Here is a 25,392-nt window from a genome sequence, read left to right on the forward strand (position 1 = left end):
AAATATCGTCGTTTGAAGTGCAACTCTAAACGCTAAAACTATTGATTCCTACTAGTTTTATCTCGTGGCCAGGTTATAAAACCTTTTCACCGTTCTGTCGGTAGATTTTAACCCGAATTTGATTTTGATGCTACCAAACATAGTGGGACGAAACCCAAATAGAGAAAGAAAACCAATTTGAACACAGAAAAAAAGGAAACTTTGTCCAACTTTTCCACCATTCATTCATTGGTGCTATGTATCAACTGAAACAGTTTTGCTCTTGAAAGGTTAGGCCTACTAAAAATGGATTTTGTTTGTTTTTACCATCCCTGGAAAAAATATCTGATACAAAAAGAGAAGCTACAGATCTCACCACAGTTATCGAGAGCAAATATTCTACTATACTATATAGTTTTTTCGGCCATTCAGTTTTTAGTGAAAGGTAAAAATAGTTTCTGACAAAAAGTCTATTTCTGTACAAGGCCTTGGTTAGGTTCGAATGCACTGGATGATGGAGCATAGAGTGTGATAATTCCTTTTTATAACTTATCGGACGAACGTGGAAATTGATGCGAAATGCACTAGGACCTAGTACTTGAATTGGGTGTAATCACATGTACTTTGTTTTTGAGTTGTACAGGAAGTTCAGTAATCCCTAACATAAAACATTTCAGTAAACCTTCATATTCGAAATTGTGAACCGATAAAAGTATTTCTTGCATATAACCCAAACTGCTCAGATATATTGAAAATTGCAGCGTTTCAATATATTGGTCGAAATTCACGGTGCCACCAAAAACAGATATGTTCAAAATTGGCGCGCTCTATAGACAGATACGTTGAAAAAATGCAGTGCCCCAAATAAATTCGTCAATAAATTGCTGAAACCCCGGCAGATTTATCGAAACATTTCAGTAAATATTCAAATGTTGTTCCCCAAACTACCAATTCAAAACTCTTTGGATACAAAACTAAGTCCACCAGTACACACAGATAATGAAGCAACCTAAAGGATAATAATAAGCAAACATTTCCGACGTGTCTTTTAGCTGACTTATCCTTGGTTACAAAAGTGGTCGACTGACCAAAAGGGTTTTAACTCACCGAAATAACTGTTAATTCCGTCAAATGATCAACTGATGCAATTTCTTATTAAAATTAACAATTCCAAATCTGAAAGAGAAAGAAAACAATTGAAAATAAGTCCATGTAATTAACAATAATAAAGTTATAGCACATTGGAGAGAAACTTAAAGGGATTCACAGGACTGGAAGTTTTTTTTTTAATCGAAAATAAGATAAAATAATGAATATACTAATTGAAACCATGTTTCTATCTACAATATTAAAGATGATACGAGCAATTAAGTTTCCGTACGCATTACGCTTTCCCGCGAAGCACTGGGAAGTATCCCCATTGGACGACTAGTACCACCTGACGAATTTCTCTCGGTGGTTCGAGGGAAATCCTAACGTGTAGTGTCCATTACATGCCAGTACGGAAACTAAATTGTTTGTATCTTCTTTAATATTGTAGACAGAGACATGGTTCCAATTGATATATTCACTTTTTTATACGCTCAATTAAAAAAGAAAAATTTCTAGCCCGATGTATCCCTTTAAATGAAAATGTCAAATAGTAAAATATGAGATGAACGAGTGGGCTATGGATGAATACCCAAAAGTGAAAATTAATTCTCAATCTCACAAAAATAAAATTTATATCACAATATTCTTCTTGTAATATTTTGTTTAAAACTTTCTAAAGTAGATTACGAGTAATGAAATTCACCAACGTCGAGCCCGGGGCTAAAATACTGTACTTCAACCCTTATGAAAAGTATCAAGTGTAGAAAATGGGATTTTGTCAAGAAACCGTAGTTGCACACCCAAAGAGACGAGAGTAGGTCTACCAAGGCTTAAATGCTAAGCCTTTTTGGTTTAACGGGGTCAAAAAGAAAGTTGAAAGAGTGTCTTCCCGTAAAGTAAGAGCATACACGAAGGGATCAACAGGCTAGCACCTAAAACTTAACTCTACTTTGGAGTGTTTTTCGGGGTTAAGCGAAGATGAGCTCTAAGCCTTTGATGATCTGATACGGTAGAGCAAAACAATCCTGATAAGCTTAGGGCGCTTAGCTACGACCAAACGCTAACTCAGGACTCGAGTGTTCTGGACTCACTGGAGCGTAAATTATTTAGGCCTAGTAAAGTTTCTACTGAGGATAAATTCTACACAGCTTAAAAGTATCAACTCTAAAGTAGAGCTAAGAGTATTGGTGTTAAAGGAAAGGTTAATTTAACGTAGTACCATGAATATAGACCCATTGATTACGTAAGATAATCAATGAAAATATCATTTTGCAAATTGGCTTATTCACTAGACTCCTGATTGGTGCAGCATAAGTTTATAAGATATGCTCCATAAGTATGAAACTACCTATGCTTCGTAATGCTAGAGACCTACTGATAGCTAGTTCGAGAACGACACGCGAGAATTGACTACACTCAGTTTTGCAGTCCATCTTCCTATTTAGTCTGTACTAAGCCTTTGACAGCATCTCACCAGGCGTCGCTTTACGAGAATCTATGACCTACGTCACTTCATGACAAGCTCTCAGTATCCAATGACAAACTTATGGAACATATCTTATGAACTTACGGTTAAAGGAAAGGAATATATACCGATTGATTCGTTTTGCAAAGTTTTTGCTGCATTTCTTATGAAAACAAAGTTCTGACGTTTCTGGTTATTGTAAATTATACACTTATGAAAAGGTATAATTATGTATGGCAAAGGCTTAAGGTACGTGTAAACTCGAGCATAAAGAAAACGCATAATTTTCGTATAAATTAACTTCGCCCAACCTTTAAGGACGATAAAACTATGACGTAACAGTTCCTAAGATACAGTACACTCTTGTTCAAATATAGTACTTTGCTTCTTGAGAAAGAAAAAGCGGAAGTTCTAAAGTTCTTGTATTGTCTATCCATGCTTTCAGCAGGTGCAAAAGAATGATGCTTGTAGCCGATAATTTAGTTTTGGGGGAACTTTCTCAGAATGTAAGTAGTTACAAGCTTTACTGGAAAAAAGTAATTTTGGGGATATTTTTTTTCTTCTTTCCTCCTTTCTCCTTTGGTTTTTCTAGGTTATTCCCTAGTGTTTTTCGAAGCAGTAACTTGATTACGGTGCTTTATTTGCCAGTGAACCCCGAAAACCGGAAAAAATACAGTTCGGATATAAAGCTAGGGGCTACTCACTCCAAGTAATCGGTGTATAACCATGCAACTGTCAATGTGATTAGTCGTAATCTTGTCTAAAATCGAGAGGTCCCGCAGTGTCGTCTGCTCTATATAGGGTTAATACTGAATAACCGGTATGTGAACCCACAGACTAAAGATAGGGCTTCAGCGTTACCAGTCCGCTAAAGTCCATTTGTTTGAAGACATATCTAAGGTTTTTGGGTCGAAACACCGGATGAAAACATAGTATTTGACCTCGATTTTAACCCCGGGTTTTAACCTCTCCAAGTGACGATGACGTCATGTAGAGGTATTACACTGGACGTTTCTGTGTGTCTGTCACACCGCGTTTGCTGTTGGCAAATAGGAGCAAACGTGTTCGCAGAAAGCAATTTTTTTTAAAGAGGCATACGCTTGAATTCAAACGTCAACAATAGCTATGCTTAAATTCATTTTAGGAATAAAGTTTCTTAAAACGATTTAACTAGAATTAAGATAAATTAATGACGATTAAAATAATTAATATCAATTATATTTATTTAATTATCTAAGAAAAACCTCTTAATTGCGTCTCGCCTTGGAGAGGTTTATTCTGGTTTCCCAACTTGTTGTAAATGGTCTAATAGATTAAAGATCAGGTTTTACGTAATTTCTGTACATGGATTCACGGAGTGTGTAGCTCCTCGGTTTATCCGCCTACGGAAAACTCGAGAAACTTCATAAGGCAAGGGCAATATTTTTCGGAAAAGGACGTGATTGAATTTAGCTGCTCTTATTTGGATCACGCTGTTAAATTAAGGCTGAAGGTTTAAAATAGCTGCATCAATTTGGTTTGAAATATGAGTTGGAGTTTATATGAAACTATTCGGGACTAACCATAAGATATGTGTAGCTTGATACTATCCAGGGTATAGGGAGAGGGCGTTTGTCAGGGAGGGAAAGAACATCCGACGTCATTTTATACCTCTACTTAGGGAAGCGTTTGTAGGCGCGATACTGAAATTCCCCCGTTAGGGGGATGGTATCGAGGTAAGAGATATAAGCCTATGACGTGGCAAGTATGGGTTTGCCCTCTCCCTATATGATGTCATTAATTTAAGGCCGTGTTCTTTGGGTCATACTGAATGAAAAGGATCAACGACCATGGTGTCTAATACATTTAGTTTAGGAGGTACGGGCCCCCAAAACGTTGGCCCCAAAAACAAGGAAATTGATACACATGTGGAGTAAGAATTTCAGCCTGACCATCTTGTTTATACAATTTCAATAGAGTAATGTCAGTTCTACTATGCAAACGTCATACCATAGAGTAGTGTTGGTAGAGGGGGGAGTTGACTGTGTATCCCTCAGGGCCTTCGAGAGGTTGAGTCAATTCAGTCAGTCTCCCCGGGGCCCGCACCTTCTTCTTGAGGGGGCCCCGCAATTTGGTCAATTTCCCAGGGCCCACAAACTCTCAGGTATAAAGAAATGAAATCCGAAATTTCATTAAAAAGCAATAACGTTTTGATCACAAAATATACACCAATTTTCTGGCCACGATTAAAATTTTATTGTTAAATAATCTCCCTTTTAGGTCTCATAATGTATTTCTGCTACGGTATCAAACACTCTTCGCTAGAGGATTACTACAGCATGAGCGGGGGAACAGGGGTCATGCCAGGGTCAACATCGGGCGGCCCGTATTACAACGACACGGCCATGGGTATCGAACTACAAATACCCGATAACCGTAAAACAGGCGTCAAAGACGCCAACGAAAGAACCCCGATCAACGGGGACTTGAACCGACTAGGAGTGGGGTCCGGCGGTAGTGGTCAAGGATCCACGGTTCAACCACCGCAATTACCGCAACGTAGCCAACGATCCCCATCAGCAACGACTCCCGCCAGCGTCGGACGCAGATGGGAAACGTTCGAGTGAATAATTTAAAAAAAATTTAAACCAAAAAGAAAAAAACTTTATGCAAACAAAAAGTTAAAATTACTAAGAAAAATAAATATATTTATCGTTTAAATGAAATGGAAATAAAAAAAATGTGAGAAAATTAATAAATTAAACGCGAATTTTTTGATGATGTTATAACAATTTTAAGGGTAATTAAATAAATTACCAAAAATTGTCATCGCGATTGTTGTTGAATAAAAAAATAAATATGAAGACATACCAAAAAAAGCTACTCGGGCCCGGATTAATGCAACGCCGTTCGTTAACATAATAATATTTAGAATTAATTAATTAAATTAACCAAGTGTTTTCCCTGGTGAATAATGTTAATTTTAGGAATAAATTGAAATTTAGTTGTAAATAAAAATAAACCATGTATACTTCGCGGGATCATGAGAGAAGAGGAAAATGGTTATGGTTGGTTGGTTAAACCGTTACCACTCGCTTGTATTTCTAAAGGTAGATGAACCGAAATTTAATTGTGACCAAAATGGAATGGAAGAGGGTAAGCTCAGTAGACGCCTGGTAATTTGGTTCTATTTCAGGACAAGAGACTGTCCCTTGAAATGAAAGTGACAAACTCAAAACCCAGTAGAATAATGGAATAGGCAAAGATAATTCGATGTCAAGGTGTGGATAGTTTGACCCCCTTAACCTTGTCCGAATTGTTCATCCATCAATCTTCAAAGTGTGATCTCACGATTTTCGCTTCAACTTATCTTTAAAAATACTTAATGTGCGAGTATGATTGTAATTAAACGGGTAAAAAGGTCTGGGAATGAAATTCTAAGTTTCTAACGGAATATCAGGTGCCCCAAATATTATCATTATCAAATCTGGGGGTTTAAATTTAGTTTAAAAATGATTAAAATAGTAATCAAATTATAATCATAACACTATAACAGTCTCCATAAGTGTGAGTCGAAGGGATATTGGCTACGAGCATAGATTCATGCTACGAGCACATAACCTTTAGGTGCCACCTGGTTATAGCAACACTAACTACTATTTACAAGTGTTTAAGCTAGTGAAATATTAGCACGGAGAGGTGGCTACACTGAACCAGGAAAAGCATGTTGGGATTTTTAAACAGCAACAGATGGCTCCAACTATGCTACTCAAGAATCAAACTTTCCTTCTCTAAGGTTGAAGGGCGTCATCTGGTGGCGTCTTTTTCGGAAACAGAATCACCGCCTTTACCCTAACTCGACACAAAAGAGGAAGAATCAATCAGGATAATGACAGTAGGCGGTTTCGGTTTGGAGAAGAAACGTTTGAAGGAAGATGGCGCAGTAGTCTCTATTATTTTGTCTCGCTTGGAAAATGCTGATGGGCCCATGCTAATAGGCCCATACTTATAGGGATTATTATAGCGTTATGTTATTACCAAACCTCTATAGGCCATAATAATACGTTTAGAAATTAACATTAATTTGAAGGAGGTATAGAGAAAGCGAAAATGAAAGAAATTAAACTTTAACGTCAATGTTTAAAAGTGCCAACAAAAAAATTAAACATAAACGTACAAGATTAACTTTCACCTCCATAGTTTTTTTTAGGAAACCTTGTTGAAATAGTACGAAAAATTGGGCGTAACAATTTAGGCCCAAAAATTACTATATAGCGATGCTAATTAAAATTTAAGAACAAAAGTGCCTAATTAAATGAATTAAAAAAAAAACAAAAAGAAATATTACAATCAATTTTGCTACAATGCCTTAATCCGGGCCTTTGCTATATTACAACGTGAGCCAAAAAAATAAGTAAAAAATTTCAAAAATTACAAAAAAAACCGGCCCGAACACCGTTTAAAATCTAAGTGGTTAACGATATCAAATGAAATTAATAGAGTTGAATTAATATATCATGGATGATGGAAAGTGTGAGTGAAACGCAAAAAGAAAATGGTTTGTAGATAGTTTTAAGTTCAAATTAGGCTTAACATCCCAACACGAATTTAGCCAATATCTATCAAAATGGCGGTACCACTTATGGTATTTTCCATGCGACCATGAGTTCATAAGATATGTTCTGGTTACTGAGAGATTGTCATAGATTCTCGTAAAGCGACACCTGGTGAGTAGCTGTCAAAGGCTTAGTTCAGATTAAATAGGAAAATGGAAGTCCTGCAAAATTAACCACCGAGTGTAGGACTTCAATTCTCGCTTGTCTTTCTGCTAGAGCTAGCTCGAGCTGTAAGTCTTTAGAATTACGAAGTATAGGTACGGTAAAGGGTTCCAAAATGATAGAAAATACTTTATCTTTGCGTTTCACTTTCCCTTTAAGAAAGAGTAAGACGTGTTAAAGGAGGGTGTGTCAGTGGTTGGTTGTCTACATTGTGATCCTAAATGTGTTCGATATATAATATATTCTTCGCTGTTGTACATTATATCATTACAAAAAAAAACCAAACATCACTTTTAAGGACTTAACTAATATTAACGTGTGAGATATTTAAAAAATTAAGGAAAAAAAAATAATATTTTTCAGTTCCTTTGAAAAAAAAATCTTCCTTTCGGATATATTTACCATTATATACACGGGGTAATAAATTAAAGGTGCATGGATAGAGGGGAATGGGGAATAATAAAAAATTTAGGCCTATGTCTTATTAACAAAAAAAAATAAATAAATAAAAACAAGAGTGAAAACTGAAGTTTAAAAGAAAGAAAAAGAAAAAGCAAAAAAAAAAAAGATGGAAGAAACTTTATGGTATTAAAAATGTCTTTCATTGTTGTTTCAAAAATGTCTTAGTTATTTGATTCGTTTATTACACAAGGAGGCTTATTTCAAGATTATACGAATCTACGTACACCGATAGGAATACTTTCTTTTACTTGGAATCTTTAACAGGTCATTTTCTGGGTTTTTTGAATTAAAGGGGAGGAGGTGTAGCAACATCCAAGGATATTGGGGGTGCATGAATCAGGATAGATGTAATTTTAGAAGTAGGAATGGAGAACAGAGTAATGTGGGTCAAAGTCCCGGACCCCCTTCCACGGGACGGGGGGTATGAAAGTGTAAGACTCTTCACCTTGGACGTCGCAATCCCATGTTTGATTATTCAATTAATAACACCACTATAACTACGTCCACTTCTGAGAGGGACTTAGGTGTCCTTATAGATCCCCTTCTCAAATATACAGCCCATTCCAATAAAATTGCCAAACGTATTAGGAGCTTAACGGGTATAATTCGTCGTAATCTAAATTTTAACTCTATACCTCTCATTAAAACTCTGTACAACTCCTTGGTCCTCCCTATAATTGATTACTGTTCGCCAATTTGGTCCCCCAATTTCTTAACTGATCTACAGGCTTTGCAAAAAGCTCAAAACGCATATTCGAAACTCCCACAAAAAATTAGTAAGCTTCCGGCTCCCCAACGACTCTCCCAATTAAATATTGATTCTATCACTCTACGACGTAAAATTAATAACCTATGCTTAGTTTTTGACATTATACATAACAACCTTGCTTTAGATTTTTCGTTATTTTTCACCCGCCATAATAATGCAAGAACCCGTGGTCACTCACACAAACTAATCAAACCTAAGGTGCTAACTACATTCCGACAAACACACTTTGCGTGTTCTGTTATTGGAATTCGTTGCCCAATGATGTTGTCATTCTCACTAATAAATCCCATTTTCGTCGTAAATTATTAGACATTTTTCGTGCTAACTTGTGAGCTCTCTACTTCTTCAACCCTCCCCCTAATGATTACATAAAAATTACATTATTGTGCAGCGAATTCTAATTTTCTAAATTTTCTGACAATGTTTTAATTGTTATCAGTATTATTATTCACTTGTATAATTACTATTATTATTGTTATACTTATTATTATTATTTCTTTTTTTTATTATATTACATTATTAACCGTTTGTTTGTTCTCATATTATTGTGCTCCCGTAGTGTCTTTCAGTAACATGACTATGTACTCGACTTACGATGTTCACACATCCGTCACACTGTTGACTTTGTGAACAACACATTCAAATAAATAAATAAATAAATAAAGCGACAGAGGTAAAAATAAACTACGTATTTTTCGACGTCCCCGTCAGCAACGTCATCAAAACGTAGTTTAAGTGAGCCAATAAGATAATTTGAACTTTTCGTTACGTTTTGGAGGGAGGGACTCTATACTGGGCTATGAGTCGGAGGGACTCTATACTGGGCTATGAGTCGGACTGAAGAAAATACTAACCGTTCTCCATTACTGCTTCTAAAATTACATCTATCCCTGACACTACCCATTGTTAAATTTTGAAGAAATAATCCCTGACACTACCCATTGTTAAATTTTGAAGAAATAATCATAATATCTTTCCTATCAGTGTATTAAAAACTCCACATTGGATAATATCTTTATAAATAAAGCTTAAATTCCTATCTATAAGAAATGCTTAACCAGTTAACTCTAATCATTAACATAATTTCAGCCTTATAACCTCAAATAGACCAAAAATATCCAAATAAATTTCAATAACTTATGATTAACGATTCACAAATGAACGGTCTGATATTCCCTTTAAAACAAAATAATCACGTTTAGCACTTTTTCAGAGTATGGCCTTGCCATTCTACATATTTGTTATAGGGCCTAAGTTATGGAACGCGTAGCTATTTTGAAATTAACTCGAGGCAGGTTGTTGAAAAAAAAAAAACGTTTATAAATGAGCAACCACGCCTTTGAAGGTGCAGCCAACGCTATTCTTTAAAATCAACAAAAAAAAGGTACGAGATTAATGGGAAGACCTAGCACGGATAAACTCTATAGCTCACAAACAACACCTGCCCTCGCTATTAGTTTTAATTCATAGTAATCTGGGGAAAAAATAAAAATCGATTAGGTATGACCAAAGGCAAATAGACTTAGCAGAAAGTGAGTAATTTAGGCAAGTGATGCTTCTTGACGCACGACCCCTACGCCCTGTAAAGTTCTCTTTACCCGTGTCAGGGATAGATTTTATTTTAGAAGTAGGAATGAAGAACGGTTAGTATTTACTTCAGTCCGACTCATAGCCCAGTGTAGAGCCCCTACCTCCAACACGTAACGAAAAGTTTAAATTGTCTTATTGGTTCACTTAAACTACGTTTTGATGACGGTGCTGACGGGGACGGCGAAAAATACGTAATTCCTTTTTACCTCAGTCGCTATGACTCGCCTCTTCTTTCGTACTCCCCCCCCTCCGTCCCAGTTAAAGGGGGTCCGGGACTTTGACGCGCGCCCACATTACTCTGTTCTCCATCCCTGCTTCTAAAATCACATCTATCCCTGCCCGTGTCTTTAATGGAATGGTCTCTTAGCCTAAAAAACCAAACTTTTTTGCGACGATGAGAGGAAAAACATAATGTAATATTAAATTATGGCGGTGATTGGTCGACCAAAGAAGCTTGAGAGAAAGAGATCAAGACTTGGGAGTATGCGTCACAAACATCATACCGTGAACAACGTCACGCTTTCATTCACTCCGGTGCATAACTATCTATTATCACTATTTGCTTTTGGTTAAACTTCACCAAATTTAATTTTTTAATGGAAATAATCAACCGAACTGTCACAATTTCAAGGTGGTATTTCATATTCACGATAAAGTAATACAAACGTTGAATGTCCCCATAAATAAACTTCACAGCCTGTGACTTAATAGATGATTTGTAAACTAGTTTAAGCACATCACAGCTTGTTCTCTTTTGAAGGGTTTACTGTTTTTTCCAAAGCCACAAATGGGCGTTCAGTGCATATACCAAAGGGATTGGTTATGTAAAATAAGTGTTTTTTGGATTTCCACAGTGAACGCGTCCTAATCTTTCCTTGGATATAGTTGGCCGTCTATTTCCGGAAGCACGATTGAAAATTTCAGAAAGTACAAGCGACAGAAAAAGTTGACCTTTGGGAGGATTTTACAAACCAACTATTCATGAACCTTAAAGGGACTCCGAAGAATCCAGTGCTTGGCGGGTGGGTAAAAATTATTTGAAATATGGCAGAGGCACGTGACCGAGGAGAGGCGTGGTTCAAAGAATGCCAATTCGTTTTATTTCGACAACTGGCACTTCAGGGAATTGGCGCTACAGGGACAAGATGTCCAGTCACACTATTTGGAATCTTGGGATCACGCGTTGTCTCTGACCTATTTCAAATACGTCTTACCCACCCGCCGCCACCTTCATTGGAGTCCCTTTGACAGCAGACAGAAACTGGTCGCTAATGACGCGTAACTTCGACAGAATTGCTAGGACCTGAAGTCCCCAATTCTTTGTGAAAGGTATGTGTTTAAGCAAACAATCAAAATACAGCAATTAAAATCTGGTAAATATTGGTAAATTAATAGAGACAGAAAGACGTTTCGAATGCTTAATATTTTTTGAAAACACCGACACGCTTCTCAAATCCAATCAAGTTCCTTCTTTTCAAAGATTATTAGCCTAATTAAACCAAATAGGTCCATAAACGTAACTACAGCTAGAACTCAAACATCGAGCCTCAAATATTTTTTTTACAACGACGTTCTCGAGGGGTTAATGGCTCCGATAATCCTAATACCACATCGTTTACAACCACTGGAAATAATTTATTTTGGTATTTAATCCCATCAGTAAAGGGATTATTCGGTTGAATCCACGATGAAGCTGTTGAGATAGAAAAACTCCTTTTAGTCGTCGATTAAACATAAGAAGACACTGACCATTGGTGTTAAGGTCGTCGAAAACTACTCAGTTCTTTCACCATTTAAGCTTAAGAATTTGAAACAATAGCGGGAGAGATGTTCTTAAATCTGACCAATTAACGCTTTCGTCAAAAGGCGTCCCATTTGCAATCTACAGTCTGATAAAATAAGAAGCGACATGCCTTTCAAAGAGTCAAATAGAGACACGTGTCTTTAGTTTATCAAGCTGTAGATTGACCTCGGAAGGCCATAGACTAGCGCGGAAATAATTGGTTACTTCCTTAACTTCCGATTTCATTTTTATGATGGACTATCCTATCACCATTTGAAACAACAAAAAATATCAACCAAAACAAAATGTACATGGACACGTGTCCCTGCTGCCATTCTGGGTATGTTTTCTAGCATGGATGAAAGGTAGCGTGACGTTGTATGACGTAGTATTGCAAAGTCCCATAGAACCGACGCGCATCTTTTTCTTTACCAACTTAGAAACTCCGTCCAGTTAGCTATCGCGTCATGTACAGACGATCAAGGACAACATAAGTTCTGATCAAAAGTTGTTTAACGTGGTTTGCTCAGCCAATGGTTTTTAGGGAATTATTACTGTCAAAAATAGATGCTAAGAAGAAGGAATATTTAACCCATGGTGTGAATAGCCTCTCGTTCATACCAGCTTGCCATCCCAATGTCCCATTTCGCTAAAGTGATATCGATTTTTGGCAAGCAGCGTTGCTGAGAGAGCTAGACCTAAAAATCCCTGGTGCATCCGAAAAAAAGCTAGTTGGCAAAAGCCAGACTTAATCCAATTATGTCGGCAATCAATTCTTCCGAAGCCTTAACTGTAAAATTCAAGCGCGCGCTAGCCTAGAGAGAACTAGTCCATCTCGGAGTCCATTAAATCTTATACGTCGAGGTTAATTCCCAATGGATTATCTTTTGCTTGCTTAAAATAACAAGGATTCATTAATAGAGACAGCGCTGTTGTTTAGTTATTTCTATAGATAATTTACTTAGATAATTACAAAGTTGTGGCTCTCGATCCTAAAGGGACAAGTGTGTATCTACGTTTTACATAAAAACTAAATTTGGTGGAGATCAATAGATCATAAAAATGTGACCATGCAGTTACGACAAAATTGGGAAATGATAACATAGTTTTCAGAATTGGAGCAAAAACAAAATGATTCTTTCTACTGTTTACAATACCAAAACCAGAGCGAGGTTTAATTTGGTTTAATTCAAAAGTGAATAATTATTATTTCAGTTTTAAGCGGAATTAGAATTAAAAAAGAGATTAGAGGTAATGTCATTAATTTTTATCCTAAAAAATTTGTAACTTTCTTGTTTATGTTATAATTTCCGTGTCTCATATTAAAGCAATTGAGACCAAATTCAAATTAAAGGTAATTAAATCAAAACCGTGTTTCATTCGACCATGAATCTGTTGTTGTTTAAATTCGCGATTGGACGTTTAAACAGGTTGATTTGCCTGAAATGAATGAAATATGCGACGCAAATGGTTGATAATACTGGCTACAATTCACGTCTCTGAATGCGTCCTGACTTTAACCGTTACTTGCGTCTTACCATGTCTAAATGCGGATCAGGGTCTGATATGGATGTCCATTTGCCTTACTTGGTGGTTACTCTCGGGTCTCACAGTTAATGGCTTTTTTTGGTACGCGGCCAGAAAGGCTGGTATTACCCACCGACTCACAACAGCTTCTCATTGTATGTTAGGTAAGTGTACTTCGATATGAAACTTTGAATTTAAATTTAAATATTTTCCAAAAGAAATGCGTTTGAAGAAAATTTTCATACCTTTGCTAATAACTAAACTCTCATTTTAACCTGAAACAGGCGGAGTACTGTGGCGATTGTACTTGCTCAAAGATATCGTTCCTCACGTTACCCAAGATGATGACGACGAAACACACAAGCGAAACTCTGTCCTACGACTCGAAGTTATCACACTGAAAACCTGTCTTTCGTTCTTACAAACGTATCCGGTGTTATTCATGTGCACGCGCTACTCAACCAGTTCCTACTTTAGCTTGTCAATTGGGTTGCTAATCTCACTGTCCGTGGTTGTGGTGGTATCGTCCACGTGCTTCTGTATAGTTATCTACGTAGGTGATTGCGTAGACGACTTCAAACCTAACTATTTATCCGTATTAGAACCATCCATCACCGCGACGAACTTTGACCCCGCGTCACCGTCAAGGTTGTTAGCCCTAATCAGGTCCCTTTCCATCACCCAATCAACCGCGTTTCAAATTGGACGCCTTGTAACAGCGACTTCATTATCAATGTTGTTAGGAATAACTCTGTTCTTTCCGGTTCTGTTGATTAGATTAGGTTTAGCATTCTATTACTTAGCCAAAGACATGTACGCCGAGCTCGCTTTAACATCCTGGGACTTACGACGTCACCGAACGGCTATTGGTCGTTTAATTTACTTGTCCTACTTGACGCTCTTCGACTGGTACGTCAATAGGGACAACAAACGCGGGACTAGTTTGATTCCCAATGCCAAAACTAAACACGCCGTGGTTTATTACGCCTGGTCAGCCATTGAATCCGTGGTGGTTACCGTTCTATGGTCCCTAACTTCGTGCAGTAATGTTCAGGAAGAACTATGGTTTCAAGGGGCGCATTTCGCGTCCATTGGAATTGGATGTAATTTGGCGTCGGCCATTTTAATTTTGGTTACATTGCTACTCCTGCACTGGGAGAAAACGAGAGTAATTCCGCGCATTGAAACTTGCAACTGCGACGGCAGGCCAACAGAGTTGATGGGAATTTCTAATCCTGCCATGGACTACACCGAAAATGGTAGGGTTTCAACGGGTTTGTTTGCTCATGCCATATTTGGATCACTATTAATAACGTGAAATTAATTTCGATGACAATGACATAGAGTTTTAGAAATTGCCCAAAAAACGTATAGCACCCTAGATGTTCTACACTTCAAATTTGATTGAAGCAAATTTATATCAAACTGGCCTTATAGGAATTTTTTTACGAAATTGATAAATCTATAGTTCAAATGTAGCGTAGAAGTTAAAATTCATAAGTTTCGCAGATTTAAAAAGAAACAAACATTGTCTATTTATTAACAGGAGTAAGACTTGTTCCCGAGCCCAACCCAAAGAACGCAAGTTCCTACGTCGACTTTAAAGACTTGGATGACGACGAAGTGGTTCTTTTCGTAGCGGAACCGAGCTCATCGGGTATTGTTCCATCCGCAGCCAGTTCGATGAAAGAATTACCATCATCTTCGACAAGTCCAAGGCCAAGTCCCAGTCCCATTCCACAACGTTTAATAAAACGTACTCAACCAGCCAAAATCAGTTCGCGTTCCTGCAAGATGGGCCTCCATTCCCTCCTCCTTCGCCGGGACAGTAACTTCCCCAAAATCGTAGCACCAGTCGAAGATAAGAATCAATTGATGGAGAGACGCAAGTCGTTAGACATCATCACCACTATGGTGTCCAGAGAAGAGTTCGGCTTAGTTGAAGAAAGAATGCCTTTCGATGGAAGCTTGTTGTCAGTGGATAGTCTGAACGCGCCTTACGCCAGGAGCATTCGTACAATGAGTTGGCCCATCATCGCGCCGACTGCAACAGTTTTCCCGATTAAATGGGAAGGGGAATCAGTAGAATCGAAAATCGAAGGAAGCTCAGAGAGCCCGAGGTTTGAAATACCACAAATTACGTGCGATGGTACTGAGGATAGTCAGGATGTGTATTATGTTTAATCGACCAAAGAGGTTGCGTTTATACTTAACTATAAACAAGAGTAGGGACCGGCTTCCATGCCAGAAACGGGTGATTGGTTTTATTTCAGAAAGGATGAATGTACCGAGCTTGGCTCCAATTTTTGAACACTATCTCTGATCTGGAACCACCCACTCATCTATGCATTTAACAATGGCGTTGAAGCAACCGCAAAATTGTAAAGTTTTGATGTGACTTCACGAAAACATTTAACTATACCACACAGTGATGCCTATTTTAATACTTAGAGAAGCAAGTATATCGCTACGACTTTCAATAGCTACAAGTATTTTTGGATGTATTGTTCGACCTGTATATAAATAATAATAAAGTTCGTGAGCTGTTGCAAACGTTTTTTTTATGAAAATACTACTATGAAACACCCATACTTTTACATTATAGGGTTATGGCTTAAGTTCTACAGGGTATTTCTGAATAGTCTATCAGAACTTAATGGGATGTTTTTGGGGCGATTTCGAGTCGAAAATGTTCTAGGACATTTTGCCCTGAGGGCCATCGTTTACAAGTTTAAGTTTAGAGTGTTTTACTTATGACCCTTTAATTAAATTAACAATCTTAGTCTTTCAATTTCTTAATTAAATTTAAGGGATTAAATATACAATAATTTAACCAATAATAACTTTAAAACAGCGTCCCGGACGTCAAAATCTCACGGAACATTTACGACTCAAAATCAATCAAAGAACATCCCCCTTAATTTAATCCAGACTTATCAGAAACACCTTGTATGTAAGCGCATCTGAGGCGTATGAACACACAAAGATATATAACATAAGAAAGAAAGTGGTGTCTCTTGGTATAGCGTGTAATGAATTCAATTCTTAAGAACTCCTTTTCGAACCAATATCTCGAAGAAAATCTTTATAATTTTTCTGTCAAATCCCTCGTACCGCTTTCGGAGCAGAAGCCATCAGTGATGTCGAACTATAACAAGCGTATCTGACGCCATTAATTACCGTAATTAACGGCTAAAACCCAAAAAAGGGGGGCGGGAGGTAAAGTAGTAGTGCGTGTAGCCCTAGAGTTTTGTATAGAAACACTATTAAAGTGGAAAGGTGGAAAATGTTCAAAGATCTCATCGATAAAAATTAAATAAAAATAAGGTAGGTAGCTCGGTGATAAATAGCACGAAGTGTACACCCAACGAATTAAATCTTTGCCCCCCTAAAACGTCTTTAACATATTCTCACGATTCAGACACTGGTTAAAAATTCAAGGTGGTGGCCTTTAAATTATTCTCACTATTAGGATGAGAGAGAGATGAAAGCTTTCTCGATTTTTAAAAGCCAAATAGTAGTAAGTCAACTTTATCTACTATCCACCGTCATTGTATAGCACTGACCTCGCGAAGGACGAATTTCTTGTCTCCTATTAATGCACAGGGATTATCGATCCACTCTATTGCCAAGCATATTATCAGAAGGGGATAACAGAAGAAGGATGACACTCTGTATTCTCCTCTTAATACTTATGTAACATGATTCTTCCCAGGCTCACCCGTTTTTGTTTACTCTCCTGCTCATGCTCATCAAACTTCAGATGGGTAAATTCTATAACTGTTTGGTAATAAATCCTCAGCAATCAACCCACAAACCTAGTCTTGACGTGGGACAAAATTCCTCAAGCGCATGTGCCTTGGCAAATAGTTAAGCAGCGCTAATAGAGTAATGATGAGGGAACTATTTATCGCGTATGTCGCTCGATTTAGTAACCTTGCTCCAAATGTTTGCATGTTTGAAAAAATTTGTTTCAATAACCTCGCTTCGTCGTACACCTCTCTCGAAGATAAGTATTATATACTTCTCGTATTATCATCTATAGTTCTCATTTCTCTCAATGCGGAGCTGTAGCTTGCCGAAATGCTTAAGGTCCCCTCCGATATATTTTAGAGCCACAAATGAACTCCAAAAAAAATATGAATATTTTACTTTTTGATAACAAGAGTGAGAGAAGTTTGAATTGGAACTAAATACATAAAAAAACCGCGGCACCAGTGGGTGCTTCATTTGCAAACAGAAAGTAGTTTTCAAATTTTGTGCAAGCGTCGGACTCGGAGATGATCTTGATAGTAGGCGCGATAGGAGAGTGGAAGTTCAGCAACAGAGTCAAGAAATAAAATAGCCTATCACCAACCCTTTGCGAACTAGGTATAAAAATCGGCCGAAATATTCTAACGTAACAAAACTAGCCTCATACCGTTGCTTCTTGATTGCACGTCTAAATCGAGGCATATTAAAATGTATAGAAATTTTGCACTAAAAGGGTCTGAAAAATTGCAACGTTTCTAAACTTTAACTGTCCTTCAGGGTTGCCAATAATTTGTTGTTAGATCATCTCAGGTTTGGAACTGAATGATCACTGAATCGAAGAGAGCTATACAAGGTTAATTTTCAGTCTGTTCCAGATAGCGGTTTAATTTCACACACAAATGACTGGCAACACTTGTCTGCACACAATCTACACATTACAGAAGGGGGTAAGAAAAATCGTTTCTCAAGTGGTCTCTTTCTGTAACGCATCTAATAAAGTGTTAAAATCGTCTTAAAAACGCCATTGCACATCGCATAAAACATTTTCGCTCTCAGTTAGGCGTTAGATACCAACAAGAAGAGAAGCGTAACTCATCAAAGACTAAATACCGGTCAGATTATAAACTTAATTATATAATAGCGTGGCCCTCCCTTCCTATTGCAATTCGCCGTCCGGTTAACAGTTTACTAGTCGTCTTCAGCTCGGAATCCGAAGAGACCACCCAAGACGACCTTTAAAGACTAGAGAGATAGAAACCAAACGGTCGCGTGACCGATCTTCGCGCCCTCGGGTGTCGAACCGGCGAAACGCCGAATTTTTACCCCCTTTTTGAAGAGAGAAAAAAAGCGTCGGGTGTTTTTCTTATTTCAATACCCCAAGAGTCATTTATTATCGCTCTAATCAAAATAATCCGCACGGCGAATTGCTAACAAGACTCGAGACTCGTATCCGAAGGCAACTTTACAGACGAGCTACGCTAGTAGAGGTTAAGGGAACCGATTTTTGAAAGCTGGGAACTTGTCTCTACTTCATTTTAATGATTTGGATGTCCCTATTAAATAAAATTTGAAAGTGTGATCAATCGCTTAATCTCGCAGCTATAATATGAAAAAAAATTGTAGCTCTTAAAAGAAAGGGTCATTTTTATTCAAATGGGCATTTTAATATTTCAAATAGGAACAATGTGTCTATCTACATTGTTAAATAAGATATCAGCATATTCAAAGGGATACTCCGGGAAAGAATTTTTCTTTTTTTAATTGAAAGAGCGTATAAATTAATGAATATATCAATTGTAGCCACTTTTCTATCTACAATATTAATGAAAATACAAGCAATTAAGTTTCCGTAATGGACACTACGCGTTAGGCTTTCCTGCGAAGCACTAGGGACAACCTCTATTGACCATTTCAATATAAATAGGGGGTAGGCAACCCTCAGTATCGGTGCACACAAGAAGGTTGATACATTGTACTCTCATGATACAAAAAGACTACAGAGCAGGCGTCAAAAAGCGAGATGGAAGGCTAAGTTTTTACCCCTGTGCTTTTGTCCTCTTAGTTACATCGAAATGGTCTATTGGACGACTAGTACCGTCTGACGGATTCAACCAATGAGGATAGTCCCCAGTACTTCGCGTTACCGTTAAGTTTTCGTTGAAAAAAAGTTACAAAATTCACTTTTTTTGACAAAACGGTTTCAGCCGACCTTAATCTTTACGGTTCACGAAAACTTTACGGTCAAAATCGCTTACAGAATACTCAAGGGAGGGTCCCAGGTTTGACAAAGCATACATAAACATCTATTTTGGGAAATATTATTTATCTAAACATGACAGGGTTTTCCGCATTAAAAATTTCCTTGGACAAATATACCAAAAGAAGGTATGCCTAGTTGCCTACACACACACGCACCCTGATCGTATTCTCGCTGCTCTCGCACCGTGTTAACTTTGAAGGCCATAAAAGGTTCTAAACAGAAGCGGTGTACCTTTGACCCCAGTACTAAGCTAAATTGACGGAAGCCTGAGAAGGCGTTCGTGCCCGTTCTGAGGGTCGTATCGATATTTTTACAGAAAGAGAAGCGGGATTCCCGATTCACGAATCCTCAAAATGTACAATATCTCACGCTTGACTGATTAAACCGGATAAATAATTGGCTTCTTTTCACGCTCTATCCTACAAGTACAAATCTAGGGATACTTAAACATTTCTTCCATAGTAGCGTCATTGCAAACAGACCATGTCGATGTAACTAAAAGGGAAAGACAGGGGGGTAAACTTTGCATTCAATATCGCTTTCCTGGCGCCTGCGCTGTAGTCTTTTTGTATCATGAGAGCGCACAGAGACGGCACTGTATCAACCACCTTGTACGTCCGAGAACGACGCCAGAATTGACTACAGTCGGTTTTGCAGTCCATCTTCCTATATAGTCTGTACTAAGCATTTGACAGCGCCTCACCAGGCGTCGCTTTACCTCGAATCAATGACCTACGTCACTTCATGACTAGCTCTCAGTAATCATTAACAAACTTATGGAACATATCTTATGTACTCATGGTAAAGCGGTTTGGGCGTTGACCATCAGTCAGTCAGCTAGGACTTGGCTTCGCCTACTTGGTTCAACTACAATATTCTCCATAATAATTCCTTTGCACCAAGATGAAATATTCAAAATTCTAATTAACATAGAAACAGCAATTTTATGAAAAAAATATTATTGGCACATTTAAGTATACTTTAAATAGAGGGAGTATAGCAAGTCGATATCAAAAATAACATACAATAAATAAATACGAAGGCGGTACTCAATATTCCATATCGAGCTAAAGGATTTGCATCAGGTCAATTCATCCATGTTTATTTTCATAACTTTTTCTTTTTTTGTTGTAAAGAATGAAAATTTTTGAAAAATGACGCGAAGAAATGGTATAGAGAAATCGTAGCCGCCGGAATATTTTGTTGCTTGAAGTAATTTATACATTTTTAACGCGTCTAGCCTCATTAAACCCCTATTTTCAGGCGTCCGTCTTTTACACGGAGACTAAATGTAAACCTTGTCCTTGCAAACGTCTGCAACGCCGAAATACAATATGATTTACAGCGTTACACCTGGGTTATTCGTAATAAAGTAGACCGACAAGCTCGAGCAACACGCGATACATTATTCCTTAACTTTTAAATCGATTTAAATGACTAAAGCCAAATTGATTTCTTTACTCAAAAAGAAAAATAGTAGGGACGGTGAAACTATATACTTTCAAATTCAATCAATTCAGTTTTTCAACCTTGGTGAATTCTGTGTAGATTTTGATCGGTTATTATAATTTTTTTTTGATCGATCTAACGTCGAAATTAATTTAATTTAACGTTGTTTTTATCGATAAAGTGTTGTTTTTATCGATATTGGATGTTGTTTTTATCGATAAAATGTTGTTTTTATCGATATTGGATGTTGTTTTTATCGATATTGGATGTTGTTTTTATCGATAAAATGTTGTTTTTATCGATATTGGATGTTGTTTTTATCGATATTGGATGTTGTTTTTATCGATATTGGATGTTGTTTTTATCGATATTGGATGTGGTTTTTATCGATATTGGATGTGGTTTTTATCGATAAAATGTTATTTTTATCTATATCGGATGTTGTTTTTATCGATATTGGATGTTGTTTTTATCGATAAAATGTTATTTTTATCTATATTGGATGTTGTTTTTATCGATAAAATGTTATTTTTATCGATAGAATGTTATTTTAATCGATATTATATGTTGTTCTGATCGATAAAATGTTATTTTTACCGATATTGTATGTTGTTTTTATCGATGAAATGATATTTTTATCGATAGAATGTTATTTTAATCGATATTATATATTGTTCTGATCGATAAAATGTTATTTTTACCGATATTGTATGTTATTTTGATCGACTTTATAGTAAATTATGGTGAAAAATAACTATTTCCAAAGGCTTCAATTCTCAAGACTAATAAAATGAGTGCATTTCAACCCACCTTTGAAAAATCAGACCTCCTTTAGAGGATTAGTTAGTTCTATAATGAAGCAATTTGTATGAAAAGTTGATTTTAGTCGGTGCCGAAAAATTGAACGAAGCGATGGGTTTCCTGGCGATTTCCAACTCCGCCTACCGACGATAAAATGTATCTAATTTATAGCACCTAGCTAAGCCAATCTATCGACCGAAATTAAAAATTACCAATGGGACTAGATAGCTAATAAAAATTATCATATTTATTGGCATATTTATTACAGCGTGTCGGACACGCCCCATTTTCCCAAAAAATTTTCATCAAAAACCTAACAAGCTCCGAACACTTTTTAATCAAGAGCATTATTTATCGCCCGATTTTAATCTGGCCATCATTTAATCCAGCGACACTATTCCCGCACCTGTTTTTCCTTGAACCGAAAACGTTTCAAAATAGTTTTATAGTTTCACGTTATACTCCTGAGAAAATAATCTTTATCCTCTTTCGTTTAAAGGAAGCGTAAAGCTTAAAACTAAGTAAATTTAAATCGATTATTCTAATAAATATACACCCTTTTTGCATTCAGGAACTACTTCTGAATGATGCTAAAAATTAGATTCGGAATTCATCGATGAATTTGAAGTTGCAATAATGAAAAACTCCTTTTTGTGGCATCATGGATATGTATAAATACTACGTAGTATTTATATATATCCATGTTGGGGCACGAGCTATGATGAGTGCAATTTTAGCCTGAGATAAGATTAACATGGCGCGAGACATGGAGCGTGACACGAATATTTTGTACGCTTCAAGGCAAGTTGGAACGCTATAGGTCGGAGGTGCAATTTTTAATTTATTTAATAATTTAAATCTATTTTGATTTTTAAAAATTATTCGGCGGTATTTCCTGAATGTCCAGTACTTCTAATTAGTTCACGCTGTTTGAAGCACCTAAACTGGGTATAAAGTGCTCACAACTCAATGTGGTTTCACACGTTAAAAAATAAATTACTGATAAAACTATAATTTTATTTGTCCAAAAACATGAATCGGTGATTTAGCCAGTTAATTACCATTTTTAAAAATTACGGTAATTTCACATCACTACGTATAATCATTTTAGTAACACCTAAAACCTTTTAACTGACCAGACTAAACCGCTTTACCATTACCAAGCTGCAATTTGTGAAGAACTTATGAAATATTATACGAATGCACTGCCGTCTTGAAAAATGTAAACTACATTTCTTTATGATGTACTATGATGTTTCGTTTGAGTGTTTTGATATTTCACAAACGAAATTGAAAAGCATTTTTAGGGATTTGGTACTTGCACGTTATAACGTTCTAGGTACGTTTCAGTATCCATTTAACTAGCTAAAACAAAATAAATGATTTATTTCACGAACAAGTCATAAAAGGGTTAAGTAGGATACGCTATGGCTAGGCCAATATTTTCATCTAAAATTGGATGGTTTAAATACATTTCCTAATAAGCAGTTGGCAAAACGGTGGGGCGCAACGCCTTCGGGGTCCCATTTCGAAAACATCATTGGCAATTACAGACATACGGTATAAACAGATCGAAGTTTTATGTAAATTATTAACTATAATGTGGATATCAAATATTAAACTCACGTAAAGAGCCTACCATCAATGATTGGTCCATTAACACGAAGCTATACCTCACGTTTCATTGGCTTATGTACACTTATCGAATTACTAGCTCATTAAATAACCCAGCATTCAAAAAATGATTTAGATCCAACAATAAACTGAGTGCAACTCACAATTTAGGCTATACATAAGTTGGAATTGCTTGAATTTATTGTTTATCAGTTTTAAAATGGGGTTTGAGCAATTTTTCACCTTAAAATGGCAATTAGAACAAAATGGTTCATATTTCTTCGCATTATGCAATTTCTCGTGACAACGTGTCCAGTGAATATCTCAGTTTTTATGTTTGACCCAAGATAATTTTAACTGCAACCCACGTAGATGCGCAACTTCTTAATACAGAAACGTATTGGGAATCTTTTTTTCAAAAACTTTCAATATGTTCAACTTAGATGACATTATCATAGTCACAGGAATACGTTTTTACATGCCAAAAATTCGTCGTACATTAAAATGGCCTAACATTTTAAATTGCTCCAACGTTCATATACTCCATGGTTCGGACGAAATTTTTGTATTGACAATCCCTGACTTTTTCAACTTATCCCAGACGAAATTTAGCCAATATCCTTGACCATTTTAAGGTGTTTACCGGAGCCCACAACATCACACCTGTCATAATATATTTAACATTGCTCGAAGCATGGTTTATTATACCAAACTAAATCCCTGATATATCGCTTCATTTTCCAAATCCGTGACTTATCCAGGTTTCGTACGAACCCTGTGAATAGAATTCAAATAAATATGAACCAGGCTGCAGGCCTCTAAAAACAGCCCTGGATTAAGCCTGAAGGGACTGATGCCTATGGCCCCAGACATTTAGGTAACCCCATATTCTAGATTAATCCGTCCGTGATGATAAAGCACTAATAAACCTAAAACACCAGCAACATCTAAGAACAATATCGTTTCGAATCGGCCAAGGTGCAAAACCTAACATTAAATTCTTACTTAATAATAACTTAAGACGCAAAATGTATTCCACCCAGAAAATAGCCTAAAAATGTAAATAACGAAAAAAGCCGTCGAGAAGAGTTCGCAGTTTCACACGATTAGCGAATTGACGGTGAATAGCATTATAGTTGATCACACGCTTGTCCTCGATGTCAGTCGCTAATTAAAGCCGCAGTATATTATTAGATCAAATTAACATCGACGTAGCTACTCAAGAAAAGAAAAAAAAACACAGCAGAATCCTAATCACGACGGATAGAGAATCTCAAGACAATTCTTGAACAACTACGAATTCAATCGGGCGTTGTGTATGCACGTGGATTAAAGAAGGCTGAACAAACTATATATAGGCCTAGGTGACATTAGAAATTTCTATCCTCTTGTCGCCTGTGGTCATAAACGTCTAAGCTCGCCGCGCTGTACAGTCCCCAGTCATTAAGAGAATCCCACTTTCTCGGAGGAAGATTTAAAGAGATGGTAACACCAGACGAACGTTTCTTCTAATTCTAATTCTTCATCCTGTACTTGGTTTTGATAAAATATGCGTAAATCGAAATGAAACTAGCTACTATGTAAAAGGGATAAGAAGAGTTTGTTTTTGACATAATAATTTTATGTTAAAATGCTCATTATTGTAGTTAGAATGAAAGTGGACAATAAGAATTCAAGAAGTCGGAGAGTATTGACTAGTGAGCACGTACAAGGAAGGAGGAAGGTAACTATAACGGCACAGTCTGATATCTCTCTCACGCGCACCTGCCTCAGCGCACAGCCGAGGAGTCAGACGTCACGTGATCCATTAAGGAGGAAATTCCAGAGGGTAAATACGAAAAGACGGCTAGAAGCTCATACCAGAGATCAGCGTGGTTAACTGTAGCCTCGGCCGTAACTGCTGGTCGTAAACAAACTTCTCTGGTTTTTCTCCCTCTCAGTTGCGCCGATTGCACATGTGCGGCACTCTGATACCGAGCAACAGTTGAAAGAGGGGGATGACGGAGAATTTGGCCTCTCCGAGTCTCCTTCTCATAAGTGCTCACGGTATTGACGAATCCTTTAGTGGAACAGTGTGGAAAATTGTTCTAA

General features: G+C 37.0%; 2 protein-coding genes and 1 long non-coding RNA gene across 6 annotated transcripts in view; 2 read left to right on the forward strand and 1 right to left on the reverse strand.

Annotated features, from left to right (window-relative positions):
- Positions 1-7,862, forward strand: part of LOC149702861 (putative cationic amino acid transporter) — a 138,677-nt gene extending 130,815 nt beyond the window's left edge. For all 4 annotated transcript variants that reach the window (XM_089866776.1, XM_089866777.1, XM_089866778.1 and 1 more), the window contains one exon: positions 4,796-7,862. In XM_089866776.1, coding sequence (XP_089722902.1) covers positions 4,796-5,142 — 347 coding nt within the window. In that variant the 3' untranslated portion in view covers positions 5,143-7,862. The remainder of the gene's footprint in view (positions 1-4,795) is intronic.
- The window catches only part of LOC149702863 (uncharacterized), a 95,511-nt gene that overhangs the window by 55,912 nt on the left and 14,207 nt on the right, over positions 1-25,392 (reverse strand). The window contains exon 2 of the long non-coding RNA XR_016381874.1: positions 1,087-1,155. This is a non-coding gene — a long non-coding RNA (uncharacterized LOC149702863). The remainder of the gene's footprint in view (positions 1-1,086; positions 1,156-25,392) is intronic.
- On the forward strand, positions 13,304-15,938 carry LOC149702866 (uncharacterized). The gene is made up of 3 exons (XM_089865802.1): positions 13,304-13,588; positions 13,709-14,683; positions 14,971-15,938. Exons 1-3 carry the CDS (start codon positions 13,354-13,356, stop codon positions 15,606-15,608), a joined length of 1,848 nt encoding a protein of 615 aa, XP_089721928.1. The 5' UTR covers positions 13,304-13,353; the 3' UTR covers positions 15,609-15,938.

The sequence above is a fragment of the Phalangium opilio genome, unplaced genomic scaffold, assembly GCF_054372755.1.
Source record: "Phalangium opilio isolate 3A_F unplaced genomic scaffold, DU_Popi_V2 ptg000017l_1, whole genome shotgun sequence".
Taxonomy (NCBI): Eukaryota; Metazoa; Arthropoda; class Arachnida; order Opiliones; family Phalangiidae; genus Phalangium; species Phalangium opilio.